Source organism: Calypte anna, chromosome 1, assembly GCF_003957555.1.
Source record: "Calypte anna isolate BGI_N300 chromosome 1, bCalAnn1_v1.p, whole genome shotgun sequence".
NCBI lineage: Eukaryota > Metazoa > Chordata > Aves > Apodiformes > Trochilidae > Calypte > Calypte anna.
Window position 1 is genome coordinate 138,159,075 of NC_044244.1, and position 24,301 is coordinate 138,183,375.

The window sequence follows — 24,301 nt, forward strand, 5'->3', positions numbered from 1 at the left end:
TCATCTCAATTAAAATGATAGCCTGCTTACACTGTTGCTGGCTTCTTTTGCTGTGTAAGAGCAAATCTTAAGCTTTCTGGTTGCTGCTACAGTACAGCACTGTTCTTATGAATACACTAGCTGAAAAGTAGTCAATCAGTGATATCACATAAGGAATTTTAGATTTGTAAGCCAGAGGTGATTATACTACTGCTATTTTTTTGAGGAGCAGTTTTTAATGGTGGAAAGAGAATATATGCAGTGTTGACACACAGTTCCAAAATGATCAACTTGTTTTCCTTAAAATACCACCTAGCATCACTTAATTAAATGCTTTCTGTCTCCACATTGTTCCACTTAGTAGCAAGTCCTCTTGTAGTACTCTGCCAACATTTCCCAACTGGTAATGATCTTCTCCAGCTAGAGGCTAAACTGTGAAATGGAAAAGAGATTCACACCATCCTACTTAATTACTTACATCAGATGCCTTAAAACTGCTGTCTATATATAGCAAACATATTTCTCTGTTTATATGGGGTTTAGTGTACTTCGGTTGCAAGTGAAATATAAAATTTCAATAGTTATAGCTATGAATGGAGAGGAAAATTGTCATCTGAAGTTAGATAAAGAAAACTTTTCAAATCTTCAGAGAATTGTTTGTGCAGCCTGTCTTCAGGTACCTCTGTGTATGAGTATTTCACTGTGGTGTAGTACAGAGACAGAATGACAATTTCATGAAGTTTTTGCTCTTTTTTGGAAATTTTATATGTTGACTTTACCCAGTTAACTATTAACAGCAGTGCACTGTATGGTCTCAATGCCTGGTGCAATGAAATTAGAATTTCCACATGCAAAGGACTTTTAAGAATTTGCTTCCTTCTGTAATTCATTTCGCCAGAATTAATAAATTGAGTGATTTTGTATGTGAAAACCTTTTCCTAAGCCTTTTATAGCCATTTGTCTAAGTACAAAATAAATTATGTGTGTATTTTTCACACCCAGAAGACATCACAAATAGTACATGTTCTCCAGGGGGAATGGGAGTGAGGAGTGACAGGGAGAAATTGTGCAGAGTTCTTTCTGTATGTCTGTAAGAAGAGTCTGTTATGGCTTAATAAATGTTTTAGTAAGACAGAGTAAGAAGAAGAGTATAGGTAATGACCAAATCTTACATCCTTTCAGATGCTGGGAACCTCATGTTTGTGCAGCATCAGGTGGAGTATGGGTGGATTTTTCCCAGGGCAGGTCCTTTCCTTGGAGAGAAGCTCCTCCTTTTTGGTCATTCAAGCTGTTATATGGTTTTCTTACAAAAGATAAGCTCTGTTTATCAAGGACATTCAGAGAATAACGTCTTGTTGCTCTGAAATTTTAGATAAAGGCATAGCCAGGCAGAAGGTATGATCACCAGCACCAGGCTGTAAGCTGCCTGCAGACTCCTGTTAAAGTGAGCTTAAACACAGGATAAGCTGCAGTTAAGAGGTTTGTGCAACACAGGTTGCACCTTCTCAAGTTAATTGTGATGTGGATCTCTTTAACTCCTCAGTGTACAATGGTCTCTGGGATAGAATTACTGCCTTCTACCCCTTGATCCACATGCAGTTTACTTTTTGCAGAGATATTGTAAGTTACAGGTTATATTAGTAATGTTTAGGCTTCTCAAACTGGGTGCAAGACACAACAGAGCACACATGGCCAGTTCAAGATGTTTCCTAAAATAAATTGTTTTCCACAAGCTCCCAGTACTGTAACTTGCCTCCCAGATTATATCAGGCATATACTCAGCATCCCTTAAATTATGGATGATATTTCAGAACCAGTGTACTCATATATTTCTACCTGTTACTTTTTTGGCTTAGAAAAGTCATCACCTTGAAAGCTGAAATATCTGATGCTTTGGATGTGTTACAGCTACCACTGAATTTACAAGTTTATGAGCTCGTAACTTTACTTATGGATTGGATCTCAGACCAGCACCTTAGCAAAATAAAAATACAAGAACAAAGAGAGAACAGTCATAATCTTCTGGTTATCCAAACCTCAAAAAAACCCTGCACCCAGGAAAGGTGTATGAAGGTAAAGGGGAATGGATTCTTTGTTTCTGTTATATGTTTTTGAATATATGGCTTTTATTAAATGGATTTGAGAATATAACAGGTCAGCCTATTTTTTTACATGCTTTGGATACAGTAATTAAAACCCTCTCTTAATAAGTCAGTACTAATTTTGGCAGTGAGATATAATAAGTAATTTGTCATAAAGCATACAGATCATTTATAAGGAAAAGAAGTATGGTGTTCCGTCTCAACTTGGGTTTCAGCATTTCATATCAAGTCACTTTTGTAAGCTGATTATTTATATTGTGTTTTATGTGTAGTACTGCACAGAATTTCTATTTTTAAGGAGATCAGTATGTCTAATTTAAAATATTTTGATTCCCATAGTAGATATTAAGGCTTCAATTTATTACTGATAAAAGGAGATACTGTGCTATACTTTTAATATAATTACTGCATTATTCCTGTGGATACCAAGGTCTGGAAATCAGCGAGGTGTTCAGAAGGTCTTCTTTTACTGTTTTTCTTAATGATATTAAAGATTTTTAGCCATTGTTATTGCATTTACCAAGACTGAGCTCATGTGATGTATCTCCATTTTCTATGTAAACCTCTATAAAGTTTAAAATCTGTATATGCATATAGTTCTGTAACCCATCCTGGATTTGCCCAGTGAGTATTTCCATATGTAATTCAGTAAACTCCAAGAGAATATTGGGAGGTTTGTTTGGTTGGGTTTTTTATTTTTTCACTTAGTTACCTTATGCAGTAGTTCCATATCCTGCATGTAATTTTACTTTTTATATTTTTACAGCTTTTGCCTATAGTTGCAGAGCAGCTCCAGTGGATGCCTTTTGTGAATCCTAAACTACACATGCCTGTGATTAAATTTATTTACTGGTCTATAAGGCAGCTAGACAACGATATCCAGGTATAACAAATAGTCTTCTTGCAGTATATTTTTTAAAAAACTAAATTCTCCTAAGATATTAATGGATTTTGTGTTTTAAATGCGTATGAAAAGTTATTTTTAAATTTTGCGTTAGGAATTTAAGCATAGTTTTCTCTGTTAGTGTCTAAGCATCTCTAATTACATTTTTACGTAAGTATTTACAAAACTTCCAAAAGCAGTGTTTGCCTTCAACACGAAATCTGTTGAAATTGATGGAAATTTGTGACAAAGTTGCATATGAATTTTTTTTATTCTCTGCTCACTATCTAAACACAAGACATTCCTTACTCCCTTTGACTAGACTGCTGTAAGATAATACTTAACAGTATAATAAAGAAGAGAGTAGTAATAAATACTCACTATAGTGCATAATTCTGTCAGTAGTGATATTGCTAAAGCAAGGGTAGAAAACTTTGTAAATATCTTTAGTTTAAATTCAAGAGAATAGTAATTTTTTTGTTTTAGTGCCAATAAGAACCTCAACTTTAAATTATCATATTGTGAAATATGATATTCATATTGTGAAAAACAGGTATCATATTGTGAAATCTGGTTCTGAAGTATTATTTCTGTATTGTTTCTGATGAAAAGTCTAATAGATCTTAGTTGTTCAGTGTTCATGTTTAGACCTTGAATCTGTAAATGCTCTTGCAGAATATAACTTCAGACATCCTTACAAAATAGGGTGGACTGAAACTGAGCTTCTTCTGGAACCAGAGGCACCTTAAATAATACCAGCATATCAGGGGCACTCACTAAGTAGTCTTGTTGTCAAGTATGTGTTGATGAGGCACAGTAGGAATTTTCATCTGCTGTTGGAACGTGGAGTAATATCTTCTATGCATATTATCTCCCTACTCTAACTGTATGCATTGTTTGAAACAGCATGCAATGGTGACATCAACAATGAGGAGGCTTGGTGAAGATATTTTCAAAGGCATAGTAAGTAAGCAAAGCCCACGTAATTCTTCTGAACAGTCTACAGAGAGTAAATCAAAACCAGCAGCTTTCTTTAAGAGTACCTGTCTGCCTCTGAGGTTTCTGTCAACGTTAATTGTGCTTAAAACAGTGACACAAGGTAAGTTCTGATTTTTAAATTTTTTTTGTTTGTTTGTTATTTGTACTTGGACAAAAAAATTTCAATGATACTTCAGAGTCTCTTATTCTTTATTAGTGAAAAGTGGTTTTTGTCTTGAGTTTTACTGCCCCATGAAGCAAAATATACTGGAAACAAGTATGATCTTCTTATTAGTACTTTCATGATGGAATTTGTGTGTTCATTTTAATATGATGACTTCTTGTGAGACAAATCAAAATTTATGAAGAAGGGAAAAAGAGATGTTGGTAATTCTGTCAAATTTTCACTGCAGCAGTGACTGGTTTGCCAAGACCTTTCCTGAATGGCATGACCTATATAGAATGGCATGACTTGTTGCTCCTGTAAAACTGAAATAGATTTTGCACAGTTCTAGAATTTGACTGTCCTGCTTTAAGCTAGTAGGTTGTTTACCTATGCCCTGAAAGGCTGATCAGCTGCAGTGTCAAGTGTTTCTTTTCTGATAGTTACAACTTTGCTGCATTTTTCTTTGTAGATAAATCTGGTGTTCATAGGAATTTCTGTTGTATCTGTAGTCACACAGAGGAAGCCAGTTCTCTAGTGGATTATAATGTACATTGAATTGTGATACAATATATGTCCTGAAATGGATTTGTCTAAGTTTAGCATACAGTTCATATAATCGCCCTGACCTGTTGTTTTTCCCCTTTTCTCCTACTGTCTGCCACTGCAAAGGGCTACTTAGAAAACACTGTCAACATTGAAAAATGCTACACTATGAAACTGTTGGTTCTTAACATGATTTTTCATTCAGATTTCACTGTTAAACCAACCCACTTACAAGGCACCGTGTTCTCTTTCAGTAAAAATGACAAGGTCAGATGAGAACATAACACAGCTCTGAAAACAGTGACTTCTGCTTCAGATCATGATAGGTTACTCCACTTCTGAGGTTCTCAAGATTATGTGGCACATCATCTCAGTGGTACTTCTTTGAAAACATACAATCTGAAAAGACCAAAACAATTTCTTTAAGTAATTGCAAAACCAGACTGTTTATTGTTAGCTTGTGAGTGTTCTGTATATTATGAAGGAGGCATAAACTCATATTTTTTTTTCCTTATCCCTTTGACAGAGAGATTGGTGTATGCCTTTGTATCAGAACCCAAAGAAAAATTTCAACCAATCTGATTTATAGAGATATTTTAAAATTAACTTACAGACAAATTCTGGTAATTTAAGCATATTTCTATGTATTTCTATATATATGACTTCTTTGAAAACTTTGACAGTAGTGTGTAATCTGATTACATATTACTACATATATAATAATTACATATATACATTACAGTTCAAGTTACTGAAGGTTCTTAATATGTAAATCTGCAGATTTGATGAGTAATCCGAAAGGACGTCTTATTTTGATTCTATTGTTAGCTTTCTCTTTTGACTTAGTTTCTTTAATTCAACAATGGCTTCAATGATTGCTATAAAGCCACTTTGTACACCTCTGTAAAATGAATCCATCAGCATGAAAGCAGCAGGGTTGATAGGTCCCCTCTGAATCCTAAATGCTGTGTAATTGCCACATTACCAAGTTGAGTTTCTGACTGTATAATGACTTTGCTTTTTGTGGATTTATTTTTTGGGGGGAAAAAAAACAACTAACCAACAACAAAAAAAGAAAAACTAAAATATCCTCTTAAACAAATAGTCCAGAGAGTCTTCAATGGCTGTTAGGGGATTACTGTGTCTGAAGCAGCTACCTCGTTTTTCAGCTCATGCTTCTGCCTTTTTTTAACCAAAAGCATTGGTCTCCCGTAGCATTCTCCTGAAAAACAAATACAGTATTTCAGATGTTGGAGGTAACTATTTCTGTCAAGATATTTTGGTGAAGCATGGCTCAGACAGGAGATTCTGTGCTGGGTCAGGAACTGCTGGAGGCCCCCAGAGAGTGGTGCTGAACGGTGCTGATCCAATTGGCGGCCGCTCACCAGTGGTGTCCCCCAGGGATCAGTGCTGGGCCCAGTTCTGCTTAATAACTTTATTGATGATTTGGGTGAGGGGATTGAGTCAGGCATTGGAATGGGCTGCCCAGAGAGGGGGTGGATTCTCCATCCCTGGAGGTTTTTAAGAAGAGACTGGATGTGGCACTCAGTGCCATGGTCTGGGAACCACAGTGGTAGTGGATCAAGGGTTGGACTTGATGATCTCTGAGGTCCCTTCCAACCTGGATGATTCTGTGATTGTGTAGGGGGGTATAACAGAGTGAGTGACTTTTTCCTTTTACTGAGTTTTTTTGTACTTCTTTGTTGCCAGAATCCTCCCACCTTTCACACTAGCAGAGATGTATAATAGTAATGTAAAGTAGAATTCTCTACTTAAAACCTACATATGATTTTATGTTGGCAAAGAAATTAAGGAAGCTGGGTGTTCTCTGCCTTGTGGGAGAGGGAACAAATAAAGATTTCAAAATAGACACTGTGAGTTAATAAGAATTAGGTTGTGTCCAGACAGGGTGGAAAAAAACTGGAAAATACATCTCAAAGAACAGGGTAACTCTTTGTTAACTGCCTTCTGTTATGAAGCCTTTTTCTCTCCAATGAAAACAGGGAACAAGAGGTGTTACAAATCCTTTTTATGGAATTCAGGAAGAAAACACAAATTGTTATTTATACAGATATATATTAAGAGCAGGTGTAAGAGGTGGTGTAGTGCCGTGGCGCTGCATAACTGAGGTTTTATACAAGAGTAAATTTTGCAAGGATAGCATAAAAATGAGTGTATCTATAACCCTCTGGTGTTTCTTTGTGATGTTAACCACCTGTTTTTCCCTTTTCAAGGATATTTTTAAAGCACAGCTCATTCTTTTGGCAAAAATTGGTTCACTGGGGTTATCTAACCTAACTTTAGAAATGGCCCTTCTTTGGGCTGAAGGGTTGGAATAGATTCCAGCCTAAATTTTTCTTTGATTCTCCTTTTACTGTCTTTTTTCTCAGAATAGTATATATTTTTAAATGTCTTTACTAGTAATACACCCCTTCTGCTAGTAACAGATGGGATCAGGATCAACAGGTTACTGAGATGATAATTTTCGAGGTAATCCTGAAAAACCATGCTAGAATGTCATAATCAGATGCCTGCTTTGGCATCTGAATGTTTTCAGTTGCTTGCATGAAATATATTATGAATTTTGAGCCATTTCTTATTCGTATTCTGAGCCAGCAGAAATACACATCACAAAATTGCTGCAGTTTCTTGCACCCTGATTGACGCTAATTAGGAATGTCAAAGATTTAACATCCACAGATAATGAACAATTTTCTTGTTCATGAAAGTCATCCTTCTGGGTTAGATGGGTAAGAAGATTAGTCTGTCTTTATGCTTAACTGAGCTGTGCAGTATTTATGTTGTGATCATTTACAGTAAATACAGGATTTAAACATGGTAGAAGACCACCCTGATATTGTTGGTGAATAAATACAGTTTTTCAGATGTTGGAGGGAACTATTTCTGTCAAGATATTTTGGTGAAGTCTGATAATTACTCTTAAACTGAGATTCACATTTCTAGTAATGTTTGATAAAAGCAACACAAAAAAAGAGTTGCAATGCAAAAAATAGTTACTGCAGAAATGCTAAACAGATGAACTCTGTCGGTTAGAATCAAACAGTTTAGCTTCTCGTGGTTGCTTTTTACTGCTGGCTTCTATAACATGGAAAATATGATCTGTTTTAAAACATATGTCAAATATCACTGTGTATGAATTTTAATCTCTCTAGCCACATGGCACTAATGATCTAGTGATAAAAGTAGCACATTTGGTTTCAACATATACCGTGTTTCCTTCAAAATGCCTGTATCCAGCAGATGGCACTGTAGTTAAACGTTTCTATTTCATTTCCTTCGCTCCAGATGATCAATGCTATTCCAAGATAGTGAGAAAGATCTGACATAAGGAAATTAAGAAAATTACATAGTTTCACGTAATCTACATTCTTTATTTGATTTAGTGCACACAACTATGGATGAGTATATAAAAAGTATGCACTGAAACTACAGCTTTTTATGGGAAGGAGTGGAAGTAGTTGCTCTCATGAAAGTAATTGCTCTTATTCAGACAAATCAGCCCTTGACTCTTTTTAATAGAGGTTTCCCAGATGTTGAAACCAACACTATCACAAACCATGCAAGCTTGTAATATCTTTCCTCTCAAGCAAAATCTTAGAATGGCTTTATGTTTGTGTGTTTTTCTACAGCTTATGAATTGTAGTTTTTTTTCTCTATTCACAACAAATTATTAAGGAATAAAAACAGACCAAGGATGAATTAAATAAAAATAAAATTTAACATTTTCCAACATATAACTTTGAAGTATATGTGTGCAACAGGAACTCTCAGGATAGCTGTTCATACATTGCTTAATGGAGCTGATTGTAGAAGGTTTATCACCTGTGTTCTGGTATCTTTCAGTGGATTACCTGGCTCAGGCATTTGATTCTCTTCGCATAGACTTGAAGACAGATGAAGGGAAGGCCTTATTTTTGGAATATCAAGGTGTGCCTGTCATATTAAGCCACTTAAAAGTGTCCAGCAGAGGTCTGCTTTCCAGTGCTCTTGATGGATTGCTTCAGATGACCATGGAATCTGGTAAATCTGGTTAATTTAAAAAAAAAAAAGTATTATGAAAATGAGTATGGTATGCATAAGTACAACATAAAAATAGCATGATTAGTCTGTATAAACTAATATTAGCATTTGCTTGTATTGTGTATATTCATTAGAGACATCAAGTGTACTTCTGAATTGTCTCTTACTGAGTTGTCTTTTATTTTCCTTTTCAGCAATTATGTTTTATATTTTACCTCGGCTGCTTTCTTATTTGTTAGTGTGAATTTTTGTTGCTATTTTTAGTTTGGTCTTTCAGCTTATGTCACTCTTTTACCATGCTGATGTTTTTCTGTGAAGTCAGGCTGTGCTAAGGAAACCATATCATAAAAATCTGCCAGCAGGTAGAGATAAAAAATAGGCTTTATTGAAATTCTTTCTCTGGTTTGAATGAACAGCTCATCTCCAGTCACTTTTCACTTTCTAATAATTGGAAATGGCTTTTCTAGAAAAGATAGTTATGTTTTGCTGAATTTTACTGTGCTGTGGCCCTGTAAAAGGGTTAATAATCTAATTTGTCACAGTGCTTTTCCAAGTTATACAGGCTAAGAATGAGTTGATAACCAATGGATGAACACAAGAGTAATGAAGCATTCCAGTGTTGAATAAACCTTCTAGCTATTTTTTTTTTGAAAGATTAAAATCACTCACTGCCTTTTAGAACAGAAGAAGGGAAAGGGGCTGCTGCTATTTTTGAGATGTATATTGTTATTTTCAGAGTATTTTGTTGCTATGCATTGTAGTGGTAAAAATAGAAAGCCTGTTTGACTTAGGATGGAACAGCATGGAGTTAAAAGACATTTTTTAGTGAGATGACTGGCAGAAAGGTTTAACTAAAAGTTTATTCTTCCTTGCAGACTCTTTCTGACCGTGTAGTTAGTGTAGTCTTACACTGAAGTAGCCTTTCTAATAGTCAGAACTGTGGCTGGGAAAGTGACTGGAAAGGAAGTAGTTCCATGCCCAAAAAGAAACCTAAGTAATCAGGGTGGGTGGTGTCTGGTATTACTTTGGGTACTGCCAGTAGCAACACATCTTCTGTTACCTGGCAGTAGTCATTCTGATCCCCTAGATGCCAGCAGTTTAAGAATAATGGAGGTATGTTGTGAGAGACTTGCTTTTTGCCTTGCTGCTTCTCAGGCAAGGTGTATATATGTGAAATCAGGGAAGGAGGAGTAATGTTTAATTGAATTGACATTTAATTGAGAACCTATTTCTCAGCAACTGCTTATAAAGCAGAGCCTTTCTCTTTGGAAGAATAAATTGTCAATACACAAGTCAAAGATATATTCTGCTCTTTTCTAGTGTATTGTTTTGCACTAGTGTTTTAGTAGTATTGTTGGTGGAAAATTATATTTTTATGCTATTGCAAGTTTCCAATTAAAAAGTCCTTAAAAGACAAACTAGAAGGTAGTAGTGGATATTCCAAGAGCTCTGTGTGTTTAGATTAAAACAGGAATTGAAATAAAATTTTAAAGATGTAATAATCTGCAGCCTTAAATATGAAATCATAAGTAGCTGGCCTTATGCTAAAATATGGGTTCATGTTACCCAAAAGACAGCATATGACCAACAGGAGGTAAGGTTTAGGCTTTTATTTTTTCTTATAAGATACGAAATCCTAGGCATTCTTTCAACTTCCTGCAATAATTTTCTGTCTGCATAGGAGTATTCTAATATTTTTCTCAAAATATTACCTTCAGAGCTGAAATTATTAGACATTAAGTTGAAAAAAAGCCAGTGCTTTATTTTTAAACATATTATTTTCTAGAACTTCAAAAATAAAGTTTTAATTTTTTGTGAATTATTTTTACATATTCAGATTTTGGTTGTCCAGACTGAAAGATGTGAATCAGATATGAAGCATCTCATATGTTGCACTACTCCTCCCTCTACCTGCTTGTACCTTCTTTTATAGTAATCAATGAATGCTAATGATTTTGTGCAGTACAGGCCTGTCTGAGGTTCTCATGGTTTCTCTTCCTTCTAAGAAATTATCCTCCTAATACGAACCAGAAATGAACCTTAGATTTTCCTCGTATATTAAGGAAAATTACTTAGGCTGCACATGAAATACCTGCTGGTCTAACTGTGCTGTGACAAAAGTTCTAACAAGAGTCTACAGTACTGCTTAAGCCCATTGACTGCTTTGGTTTTGGAATGCACATTTTCAGATGTTAGATGAGTATCATTGCTTCTGGCTTCGTAGCATACCTGATACAACAGGTCCAGGATCCACTGACAGTGCTGATAAGGCATGCAGTTACTGACAGTGTGATGTCACATGCAGCAGCTGAGGCATTGATATCATTTGGGGAAGATTAAAGCTATAAAAATCGCTTAAAATACATAGCTAAACAAAAAACAAACAAACAAAAGGTCAATAAATCAGGCTTTGTTTGGCAAGATCTACCTCTCTGTCATTCTCTAAATGTGTGTTGACATTCCCCATGTGTTTCTGTCAAGGTAAGGCTAACTGTAATAAAATAGATTGTTTACAAAAGGACTCCCACAGAGAAGCAAGAAGTAAAATCTATATGGTGAGAGGCAACTGATAGCCAAAATTTCTGTGTGTCATGCTGCCTTGCATGTAATGTGCCAACACGTGGTTTTGGATGTTTGAGCACATCCATGCCTTTAAGACAGACTGACTGAAAATAATGATCAGGGTTGGAGTTCAAGCCATAAAAAATAATTGATTTAAAGATCAGTACCCCTTCAGGTCAAAGGCTGCTCAGTTGGAATCTGGGACTCCTCTGTGTTTTCAGTGAGCTTATCCATTCCAGTCTGAAGGAAGAAGCAGACAATGTTTTTTTGTACTACACAACTCAGCTGTGCGAGGTACAAAGGAAGAAGCATAGGTTACTAGACCAAGTGACCTCTACACAGCTTCTAGTGACAGGTTATTTGGGGAAACTGTGCTTGGAATCCCCAGGTCTAACAAGACCAAGAAAGTGTGAGCACTGAATATTACAGATATTCAGTTCAGATATTACAGATATTCAGATATTACAGATATGTACAGATACAGTTTCAGTGGGTTTGTTCTCATAGAATCATAGAATTGGCTGGGTTGGAAGGGACCTCAGAGGTCATCGAGTCCAACCCTTGATCCACTACCGCTGCAGTTACCAGACCATGGCACTGAGTGCCACATCCAGTCTCTTTTTAAATATCTCCAGGGATGGAGAATCCACCACCTCAGTTTGCAGCCTCATGCATTACTTTTCCAGTCCATGTTCTTGTGATAAGGTGTTGTTGAAGCAACATCTGAATGTTCAAATAGATGGCAGAGGAGAAGAAAATATAACTTGAATAATCAGAGATCAGGTGTTTCATTCCTCCTCCAAAGACAGAAGGAAAATATCAACTTATATTGACTCTGTTTGCTTCAAAAGGTTTATCCATTTGCTTTCTTGATGGTAAAACCATTTGTCATCATTTCCCCATTAGAGCCACCAGATGGGCTTTCAACCTTCAAGGTGCTCCTTTTGTTTCATCTCTTCATATTACTTTAGATTCCAGGCTGGAACATTGTGCCTTAACAGCACCAGAATTCTGTGAATAAATTATTAAGAATTTTGGTGCCCTTGGGAAGCTTATTTTTGAATGTTTCTTGAAACTTGAATACATCATCCTAACATAAAAAGATCCAGAATTTACATTGGAGTATACAATACATTCATATTACTTCTTGGAAGAATTCAAGTATTTATCAAATCAGGATGCCAAAATGCATATGTGTCACCAGACTATACTATGTTTTAGGTATGAGAACTTGGACAGTATTTCAGCTGCATAGGCATTTCCTAGATAGTGAGTTTGTATAATTATGAAGTATGATGCCAGGCAAAAATAATCTCACCATTTTGTCCCACTCATTAACAGCTTTGGAAATGTAACAGTATGTCACAGATACAGAATATACATATATAAATATATGTATGCCAATCTTACTTGCCTCACCTCTTTTATAAAAATGTTAAAGCCAAGGAGGAGGGTAAAATGTTATACTGATTACTATTCTTGTAATGCACAAAACCAACAAAAATACAGTTGGAACAAAGGCTGACTTTTAAATGGCAGAGGTGAAAAAAGTTGATGTTAGTTTTAACTAACTCCTTGGGGCTTAAGGGTGAGGGGAGCTGCTAGAGTTGTCATGCAGTAATTTCAGAGTTTGATTTTCAATTTACTTTCATGCTGTAATAGGGTTTGGTTTTTTTCTTGTCTCCCAGCACTCTATCTGATTCTGTTCACTGCTTTTACAGTTACTATATTTGAGGAAAGAAACTTTGCAACTGCATAAAGTCTTACCTAACCATTTGTTTTCTTTTAGCAAATACTTGCTTCTTTTAGCCAACAGTAGAAACTTGATGAATAGCTAAAATTAAGATGTAAGTAATTGTTAGGGTAGACAATATAATTTTACATCATTTATGTGTTATTTCATATTGTTTGCATATGGGAAAGATTCTTTTCCTTCAGATGAGCTCAGTGGCCTAAGTTGAAATCCAATTGGATTAGTCTGCTGTCTTCAGTTGCTTGCTTCTAGATCCTACAGTTGGGACCAAAGTTAACAGCTTGTTATAAACCTGACAGTATAAAATTACCTCAACAAGGATATTTTACTCCTTTTCTCTTATTACATTCTAAAATTTTTTGCCTATAAATGTCTGGCATGTTGTTTAAATTGGTACATTTCTACCTGTTCAGTTGTCTATTTTAAATTTACTTTCCAGTAGCTGAGACGTGTAAGCACAGCACTGAAGAAGAGGTTTAGCTACATTTTCACTGTAGCTGTCTCCTCAGTGCTGGTTTTGTTTCATGGTCAGATAGGATGAGTGCCATATCAGTTTTGCCCTTCTTAGTCTCTTATTTAGCTCTGCATAACCATTACCATGATTTCAATCCATCTTTGTTTTCTGGAAGATACCCATCTTTCCTTTGCTGCAAAGATTAATTGATAAAAACAAAATGAAGGGAGCAACTCCTGGAGGCTTTTTTTGATGGTAGTAGTATTTTGCTTGAATCTGGGGCTTCAAAGGAGTACCATAAGATTTAACTTGAGCCTCCTTTTGGTCTTTGAAATTAATGAGTGGTCTATAAAGACATCTTTCTCACTTCCTATTGAGTAATAGGGGAAGAGATGTATTCCTGCTGATTTGACAGCAAAGGAAGATTTCAGTAGCAAAGCTTTTGAAGATTTCCTTACCTTAGTTAAGGGAAGCAGGATACCAAGCCCATGGTGTGCAGTTTTTAGTCCCATCTATAAGCTGTGAACCTGCCTGAAGATACAATTAAGAACAAAAACTTCTCTGGTAGCATTTGTCACAGAAAGTAGATTTAGTATCTTGATAAACTCTAAATGGGCTCAGGAATACATTTCCACAAATGCAATCTGACTGCCTTTGAAATTTTAGAAGCAAAATGTATTAACTGCTAAATACTGGTATGGTTCAGGTTAGTCAAATGGCTTACAATTTATCTCTTGCTTAACAAAACTCTTACCATTTCTCATTTAAATTGCTATTAAAATTAATGTTTACTACTTGAAGAAACAGTTTAATTTAATAATCCAGTTTGCTACAGTATGACACCAGTGGCTTCCAGGGCATCTTTGTATCCCAGGGCTCTCTCTATATGACTACAAATTTCTTTTCTTAGCAGATCTTGTTTCTAGGACAGTAGTTGCAACACACTGTTCCAGAGAACTGATGCCAGACCTAATTTTTTTTCTGGAAACAATCCAGGAATAAGTAGCATGACCTCAGCAAGAAAATTTGTGGGTTTTGAAGAATATTGCATCATTAGTATTAAATCACCTTGTAGCTGAATACTTGCTGTATACAATCCTCTTGAGTACTGTTGTTCCTGCCTTCTCACTTCTCATGCAACTTACTGGGTTTTTTTAATTTATTTGTGAATCAGTGAGAAGGGTTCCAAAGGATGTAGTGAGTTTACAATCACCTCTCAAAACTACTGTTGTTGAACTGCAGTCTTGATTCATGCTTGATTTGAGATTTGCTGTTAGCAGAGAGGTGCTTGTCTCAGTTGCACCCTTTGTGCTTTTACATAAAGACACAACACGTTTTAAATTCATCCTGCAGTGACAGCTGAATTCTGTCACGTAGATTACTAGCTTCCCATTCCCCAAGCTTATGTTCATTCAAGGAAGTCAAAATGTTATTTCTCATTATACATTACAAAGCACTGGGCTTTGCTTCAAAGGAAGCTTACCTTTATCTTCAAGCTTTCTTCTTTTTTTTAGGGAGAATACTCTGCATTAGTGCCTGCTTATTCATAAATTGAGATGAGTGCAGATTGGAAAAAAAAATAATTCTGAATTGTGCTGTCATGCATACTATAAGTTAAGGCACATTCTGGTAGGGTTAAGTGTGATTTCTTAACCATATTAATATCCCAGAAGATATTTAGTAACTGTAAAAGTGAATCTTTTTTTTTTCTTTAAGAAAACAAGTCCATGTCCAGATTTACTCATCTGGTAGAGAAGTTAATCAAGCCAGTGGAGATGTAAAGATTCAGTTTCCGAGTAAATAATCACAACTTCTTCTAATGGAGAGAATCTTTTTGTGTGAACTGCCTATGCATAAACTCCATGTCTTCCTTCAATTTGGAATGCTTCCAGAACTAATGCTGGGTATGATGCAGTCCACACTGTTGTATGGGTGCTTTTAAAAAGTCACTGGTCAGAATCTGTCAAGGAGACCCAAACCCACTCTTTTATTTTTTTTTCTTGCTCAGCATTTTGAGACTTTAAAGACTACAAACAGAGAAGGTAGAGAAAAATGCCTATATGGTTAAATAGATTGAAACATATTAACTTAACAACATATTAACTTCACTGGTAAATGATTGTCGGGTTGAAACTTTTCAAATAAGCTTATTCTGCACTGCTAAAAGGGTGAAAATGTCATGTTTGTAAGTACCACACTAAGGTGGGATTTCCACTCATCTGTGTGAAAGGCATATGTGAAATTATTCTGAGGAACTGTTTGAAGCTATAGTGAAGGGAATAATTTACAGCTTATGTGGGATAAACACTGAAATGCAAACTGTTTAAAAGGAAGTCCTTCTATTATTCTGTCTTGATTTTTTGTTAATTCTTTTGAAAGCAGTAAATAAATACATTGGGTTAATAGTATTTGCAGTTTAATATTTTAACCACAGATAAGTATCTTACTACATTAAGTGCAGCCTATGGTAATGTTAGGACCAACCTGCCTACTTGCTGAAAGTAGGTAAGTACACCAAAAGTTTGCACATATTTTCATTCATTAGATGCAGGCTGTTTCAGTACTTTAATTTTGATGAAATATGTGTTTGTAAGTTTTAAAAATGAGTGCAGTAAATAGAATAATGTAATTTGATTTCTACTGAGGAAATAGAAGCCTTCTCTCAAATAAGAAAAAAAACAGTTTTGTCATTGTCTTCTTCTTGTACCAGTTATAAAATGCTGTCTCATCCACTCTGAAGTAAGAAACAAAAAGGAGCATTAAATATAAACTTATGCAGAGCCAAATAGTCACTTTGTAAGTAAAGCTTCACTGTTGATTCACGGGAATACTGTACTTCATAAGCAGTATACCATCTTGAAGATAGATATGAATGCTAACTTTTTAAAAAGTATTTGTGGTAAAAAAAGAGTTGTTTCTGTCAGTGCTTGGATATATATATGCCTTGTCAAAGCAATTTAATTTATTAAATCTTCAGATCAATAAAGTTTATACAAGTAGGATCTTGTTTGCTCATGTTTACTAAACTTGAATTTTTAGTAATCAGTTTACATTTTTGTAGCTTTTCATAAAATGGTTTAATTTAAAACAACTGAAGTATGATTTAAATAGAAAAATATTTTAATATGCTTTTTATGGTGTTTGACTAGCAAAACTACTGTACTTATTAGCTGACTTTTCTCTAACTTTCATGGTGAACTTAGAGCAGTGTCATAACTGAAAATAATTTTTTTTTTAAGTATATGTTACAGTTTATGCAGTTAGAGTAACATTTATGCATTGTCAGAGTTAAGACCTTACTCACCCCCATATTGCAATCTGATGTTACAGGATTACAGATCATACCAGGGTTAGGTTTAAATATGTAAAGCCTTTCTTATTTGAGTTTGTGATTGTGTGAAATTCTGTGGCTAGTTCTGAGCTGGTTATTACAGGAGTGGAGATAGGGGAGCAGGAAAAACAAGGCAGGTGAATTCTGACAGAAAAAGTGTTGGAACAAAGCTCCTTTAGGTGTCCTCTGTAAAAGAGGGCTGTGATTCCTTCAGTGAATCTGGTAGTTCATTAGGCTTTTTCTGGTTTCTTGAACAAAGTAGTAGTGCATAGCTTTAATTTATAAGGCTATCTAGTTTATTTTTAGTTGGGTTTTTTCTCTCCCAGGCCTCATTAGAATATGTCTTTAATGGCTAGATCATATTGGTTGCTTATAGACATACTGAGTTCAATTAGCACACCAAATGTTTTCATCCTCTCATGTCTCTAATCAGTGATTTTTCCAGCAACAATGTTTGTTGTTCCTTAGCATATTGTCTTTACACTTCTGTCATTCTAGCAAGTAAGGTAATTCTGGTTTTCATGCATTTTATACCTATTGCCTTCTAAATGGGCAGTTCCAGCATGAAAATTCATTAGACTACTTCTGTTTTCATGCCACAGTAATTGATTAATATACTGAATAAACACAATTTTAATAATCAATATTTACAACTAAAATTTGCTTTTCAAGGCAAAACAATTGTCTTTGCATTTTGCCAATTCCTTACACTGTACATTGTCCAGTCTTCATACTAACCTCCATCTTCTCCAATACAGTATCACCAGTATGTGTGGTGTATCCAGTTCCAAACCACACCAGTGGAGTATCTCCAATACAGTATAGTTGCTTTGTCAAATGGTACTGAAATCTAGCCAGGTTATAACTGCTGCAGCATTTATTGACAGAAGTATCTTAAGTACTGTGATGCAACATAGCTATAGTTTCTGTACACATACTTATAAATAAACCAATAGTACACTCTGTTTCTTTATTTGTCTTTAGTTCCTGAAGATATCTTTAGAGCCTTACAGAAGGGCACATGTATTCAGATTGCCTTTTTTTTTTTTTGGTCCATATCTAACATACGTGTGTTTCATTGTCTGTTCTCTCCTCACAGAGTGCTGCTTCTTGACTTGTTAGCAACAATTCTTTAACTAGTCTTGTCATGAACCTGAGGCAACATTTCTTTCAGAATCCTGAAGTCTGTTCTGGTGTCTCTGACTGAAGGACTCTTCTGGAATTACTAGTTTTGGAGCTGTCTTTTGAGTCTTTTTTATCAAGATAGCGCTTTCTCCTGAAAACCAGTGTATTACCCAAAGTGTGTACCCAAAAGACTAAAATGCCATTAATTTCTATCTCACCTTTCTTCTGCTGACCATAGGTGACCTCACTACCATTTTTTTCTTCTGTTTTTACTTAAATGTCTGGGAGAACTTCTTTTTTCTTTAACATGGTCTGACTTAACCTGGCTTTTCGTACTATCCCTTTTATTACAGTTTCTATAGGTCAGAAGGCAAGGCTTTCTTTTCTGATCTTTTTGTTGTTTTCATAGGCTTCTTTTTGTTCCAAACATCTGTTGTGACATGTGTTCCTGCTCATTTTTAACTTTTCCTATTAACATTTTTTTGTGGGCATAACCCCCAGTTTCCATTTGAGAATCTCAGTGGTCTCCCTGTGTTCTGTCTCATTTCTGCATGAATGTCTTGCACATCCTAGGAAACTGAAGAGCAACTCAGATCATACTGAGGTCAACATATACTGGGCTGACCAGCTGAAATTGCCACTTGGGCTCTTAACTCAGGCTTACTCATGTAGGCATTGGCAGTTAAGGTGCCTTATGCTGAGTGGAATTTCACCTTGTCTCCACTGTGCTTTAACCACTGACACATAACAAGGCCAAGTGCTGAGTCCTGCACTTTGGCCACAACAACCCCATGGGGAACTCCAGGCTGGGCACAGAGTGGCTGAGAGCAGCCAGGGAGAGAGGGACCTGGGAGTCTGGATTGACAGGAAGATGAACATGAGCCAGCAGTGTGCCCAGGTGGCCAAGAAGGCCAATGGCATCCTGGCCTGTATCAGGAACAGTGTGGTCAGCAGGTCCAGGGAAGGGATTCTGCCCCTGTACTCAGCGCTGGTGAGGCCACAGCTTGAGTCCTGTGTCCAGTTCTGGGCCCCTCAGTTCAGGAAGAATATCGAGGTCCTGGAGCAGGTCCAAAGGAGGGCAACCAGGCTGGTGAAGGGACTCAAGCACAAGTCCTGTTAGGTGAGGCTGAGGGAGCTGGGGGTGTTCAGTCTGGAGAAGAGAGAAGGCTCAGAGGAGACCTCATCACTCTCTACAACTCCCTGAAAGGAGAGGGTAGCCAGGGGGGGGTCGGTCTCTTTTGCCAGATGACTTTCAACAAGACAAGAGGGCACAACAAGACAAGAGGGCATGGTCTTAAATTGTGCTGGGGGAGGTTTAGGTTGGACGTTAGAAAGAATTTCTTTACTGAGAGGGTGATCAGACATTGGAACGGGCTGCCCAGTGAAGTAGTGGATTCTCCATCCCTGGAGATATTTAAAAAGAGACTGGATGTGGCACTCAGTGCCATGGTCTGGGAACTGCAGCGGTAGTGGATCAAGGGTTGGACTTGATGATCTCTGAGGTCCCTTCCAACCCAGCCAATTCTATGATTCTATGATAACAGCCCTGGCTATTGGTTACAGAAGAAAAAGTTAAATTCAGTTAATTGTTCAAATCTTAGAGGTAACTACTGTAGACAGCTGGTTACTAGCAACATGTAAGTGCTATTACTGTTTGAAGTGGTTCTGCTGTGGTGCATAGTTAGTTAACTTTTGCATTAGTTAACTTTTCCACACTAGCAGGCAGCATCACTCACTTGAGCCTGTTGTGCATTTTCCATTTTCCTGGCAGATGCTCTAGCAATTACAAATGAGGAAAAACCACAATCATTTATTTGTTAAGACATGGACTTAGAGTTGGCGTTCCTGATGGTCTTCATTTTCTGAGGTGGCATAGCTTTAGGTATAAAACAGAACATTCCAGATAAATATAACTGGTGAGGATTTATGCTGTGAGTGAGTGATTACTTTGACAGTGAATTTCAGATGAATTCTGTCAACAGTGATACATTGTTCCTTGTTCATTGCAGTCTGCCTATCAAGTTAAGCTAATTCAAGTACAACATGTTTCATTTTTTAAGAATACCAGCAGAAGCTTTTGCAGATTATTTTAAATTGTGACAAAGTTCCATCAGGATGGATTCCAGTTTATTTTTTCTGAAATAGTTAATAAAACCAAAATCCCTGCAAATCTAAACCACCAAAATATTTCAGAATGTGAAGTTTGAAGTATTTTAGTTCATCAGCTAAACACTCATTTAAATTATGTGCTTCTTCTGTATGTTTTCTGATTACTTAGAATATATTCTGCAAAAGCTTATCTGAAGTGAATATGTAGGCAGTGTACAAACAGTCCATTTAAATGTTTAAATGTGTGCCTTTTAAAGTTTGCTTTCACATAGCTGAACTTTTTGAAACTTGAGAAATTATTTTTATTTTGGATCTGCTTTTTTATAGTGAAAATCCTTCTGTCTTAAAAGTAATAACATATCTTTTATGTTCATCTGTAAACTTCACAGTTTAAACATTATTACTGCATATATATGTGTGTGTAAACATGTGTGTGTATATATATATATATTTATTTTTTTAATTAAATATTTTAAAAATATTTTTTTATTTTAAATATTTTTAAGGAACCAGTGAAGAGCAAGGCAGTAAAGAAATTACCAAGTCAGCTGACTATGGTATTCATTTACCGTTGAAGAAAAGGAATATAAAGTATTTTCTGGCTATTTAAGGATATTTATAGAAATAAATTGTAGGATCACCCTCTTAATCCAAGAAGTTTTATTACCTTCAGATCCCTCATGAATCGAGAGTTCAGCTGAGTCAGAAGTCATGTTAAATTAGAGGTTTCTAGAATTACTTGTTTTAACAGGCAATAGAAAGAAGAAAAGCCTTTCTTCTCAATTTACTTCTTGAACATCAGTATTCTCACATATTTCTTCACACTTTTCTCTTTTTACCTTTCTGCTAAACATCTTTTGTAAGTAAGAGATGCTGTTCCAAGTTTTTTTGTTTTTTAAAACATACCTCACCAGTGGTGCCGAGCAGATTGATAGGACCATTTCTGGTTTTAAGGGAATAGGCAGTCATTTGTAGGAACTCCAGGGAACTAGGAAAAAAATTGTAATGTGATTTATAGTCTGAGGTTTTTCTTGCTTTAGAGAAGGATATCACTTGTTGGTATATGTATAGAAATTTTACCTCAAACTTTGACTGAAATGTTTTGACACAAAGTACTCTTAAGATAGTAGGATTGTGTGTGTTGCTTATTTGCTGTTTCTGTTTGCCCTTGTCACCTCTTCCCATGGATTTTAACAAGTTAGACTCAATAGGGCATGATACCATCATCCTAGAAGTGAATTCTGGGCTGATTATTTTCCCAGGTTCAATATAGTCTTGTATGTATTTAATAACTTCAGAGTCCTGTCACAGAGAGCAATGGCCCAATCTTGAGCATGTCAGTCATATATCACTAAATTTAGCACTCACTGTGAACCCCTCTAAAGATTTTCTGCTTGCTATAATTGACAGCCTTGATTTTTCATGTCAAAATTTCTGAAAAAAAATAATACTTTATGCAGCAAAAGTAATGTTAAAAGAAATATTAAAAATAGTATGCCCTCCATAACTATATCCTGGGAACAGTGTATGTACATGCCAAAAGCAGAATGCAGTCAATTTTAATTCCTGTTGGATTCTTGACAAATTTGGTCAGTTCTGTTATGAATTGAGTTGTACATTGGAATAGTTCCCCATTACCAAGTTAAAGTTTCTTTAAGGAATATATGGGATATATTATTTTTTAAAATTAAATCAGCATTCTACTGGCCCATTGTTATATTTAGTAAAAAAACATTTTCAGGTAAATTCAAATATATATGGCAAATGGTTTCTTTATGTATAACTGTTTTATCTAAGTGTGTATTTGTTCACACATATAAAATGTATTTGTTCATTGTGAACCTTATTTTCTGACTTAAAGAGCCTGTGCCCTTTTCTTTGTTCACTTTAGGAATTCTCCTGTAACTTTCTATCTTCAATTCCTTTTTTTAATGTATTGTTCATAGAAACACAGTCATGGTTCATTACTCCCGTATTCTTGATGGTTTTCTTGTGTTAAAAGATGTCAGTGGTACTCAATACATTACTTCAGTCAGAGTATTTTCACGGAATCATGGATTTATTCTGATTGGAAAAGACCTTTAAGATCAACAAGTCCAGACCATTAACCTAACTCCACCAAGTCCAGAGCTAAACCATGTTCCTGAGCACCACATGTGATGTGCATGTCTTTTAAGACCTCCAGGGATGGTGATGCAGCAACCTCCATGTGTAGCCTAAAAAACCAGAACATTTATCTTTGATTGAAGATCATAAGCTAACATAAAATGAGAAATAGTATCTTTACTGACAGAGAAGAAAATTATGTATTTTCATGTAGAATTTTTTTCAGTATATTTTTTTACTGACTACCGCTTACTTTCATTCTGGCTTTATATTTGTTACTTTCAGAATTTTGAAACAGCAAATTGTAACTGGAAATATTAATAAAACCAAGAGGAGAGTATTCGTAAAACTATACATGGATTAAACATGGTAGGAAGAAGGCAGGAAACATGCAAGTAGAAGGAAACAGAAAAATAAATTAGTACATAACCATATAATAGGTATCTCTTGCAATAATTATTGTTTTGTGTTGGTTTGGATAAAGAACAGAGAATACCTGAGCTGTGCAAACTTCAAAGCATCTGCCTGCCTTTTTCAGACTTCATAGTACATCAGTTGTCATCTTGCTTTTCATTGCTGCAAGGTTGGCCCCTTGCTACCATCTCTGTAGTTTCTATCCACGCATTCCATTGTGTATTTTGTGGATTCTGCCTCTTGAATCCCAACTTTAAAGTTGGGAACCTTTCAAGTCAAGGAAATATTACATGTATCAGCTTCTCTGATGGTGCTAAAGGGATTTGCTGGATTTTGGACCCTTCTTATCATGTAAACCAGCAAAGGCTCACAAATTTCGTGGCCAAGAAAGCCAATGGCATCCTGGCCTGTATCCGGAACAGCGTCGCCAGCAGGTCCAGGGAAGTGATTCTGCCCCTGTACTCAGCACTGGTGAGGCCACACTTCGAGTACTGTGTCCAGTTCTGGGCCCCCCAGTTCAGGAAGGATATCGAGGTCCTGGAGCAGGTCCAAAGGAGGGCAACCAGGCTGGTGAAGGGACTTGAGCACAGACCCTATGAGGAGAGGCTGAGAGAGCTGGGGCTGTTCAGTCTGGAGAAGAGGAGGCTCAGGGGAGACCTCATCACTCTCTACAACTCCCTGAAAGGAGGGTGTAGCCGGGTGGACATTGGTCTCTTTTGCCAGACGACTTTCAACAAGACAAGAGGGCACGGTCTTAAGTTGTGCCAGGGGAAGTTTAGGTTAGATATTAGAAAGAATTTCTTTACTGAGAGGGTGATCAGGCATTGGAATGGGCTGCCCAGGGAAGTAGTGGATTCTCCGTCCCTGGAGATATTTAAAAAGAGACTGGATGTGGCACTCAGTGCCATAGTCTAGCAACCACAACGGTGGTGGATCAAGGGTTGGACTAGATGATCTCTGAGGTCCCTTCCAACCCAGCCAATTCTATGATTCTATGATGCTATGATTTCATTGATGTCACTGTAGAATATGATGCATAAGGTGTACTCATCATCACAGGGGTGGTACTGGGTCATTTTTTTGGTGTAGCCAACATGACATCTCATTGTTTTGCAAAAAAGATCTTCCTAACAGTCAGGTCTAGAAACTACTGGATTCTTATTGAATATTCAATATAATTGCCCAACTCTGAGAAAAGTATTTCATCTCTCAGGCTGACTTTAATTGCCAAGTTGATTTATTTTTTAAAGTCCTATTCCAAGCAGTTTTCTGATTTTGTATCAGTAAGCCTCCCAAAATAAATTAAAACCTTGAATTCATTCCAAGTCTACTTGTTATACTTAATAAGTATGTCCTTGGACAAGCAAAGGGGAAATTTGGACCAAGTTACATCCAGTCCTCTTTGAACTGATAAAAGCATCTTAACATCCTACTTGTAAATTACAGTATTCAGCATATGTGCAAAGATTTTTTTTTAATGTTTGTGTTTATTGGTTATATTGTAAATTGCATATTGCAATTTCTTATGAAGGATGACACAAAAAATATTTTTAACATTATGTGAACATGAAAGTAGTTTCCTCACATTGGAATTCTTCTAATGCAAAAGCTTTATTCTATATGAAAGGCTTCTCTTTTAAAAAATCAATTATTGCTTATTTTCTTGATGGTTTTCTAGAAAGTATTCTGTAATATCAGAATCAAGAATGAAATAATGGAGGAACAGATTTAACCTTATTCTGTAGTATTTGGATT

The 24,301-nt window shown here is 36.1% G+C and overlaps 1 protein-coding gene across 1 annotated transcript in view; it reads left to right on the top strand.

Moving 5' to 3' along the window:
• The window catches only part of CCDC138 (coiled-coil domain containing 138), a 38,824-nt gene that overhangs the window by 12,360 nt on the left and 2,163 nt on the right, over positions 1 to 24,301 (top strand). Inside the window, exons 10-13 of the mRNA XM_030460963.1 lie at positions 1,888 to 2,052; positions 2,848 to 2,964; positions 3,871 to 4,063; positions 8,516 to 8,692. Of these exons, the coding sequence (XP_030316823.1) occupies positions 1,888 to 2,052; positions 2,848 to 2,964; positions 3,871 to 4,063; positions 8,516 to 8,692 (652 nt within the window). The remainder of the gene's footprint in view (positions 1 to 1,887; positions 2,053 to 2,847; positions 2,965 to 3,870; positions 4,064 to 8,515; positions 8,693 to 24,301) is intronic.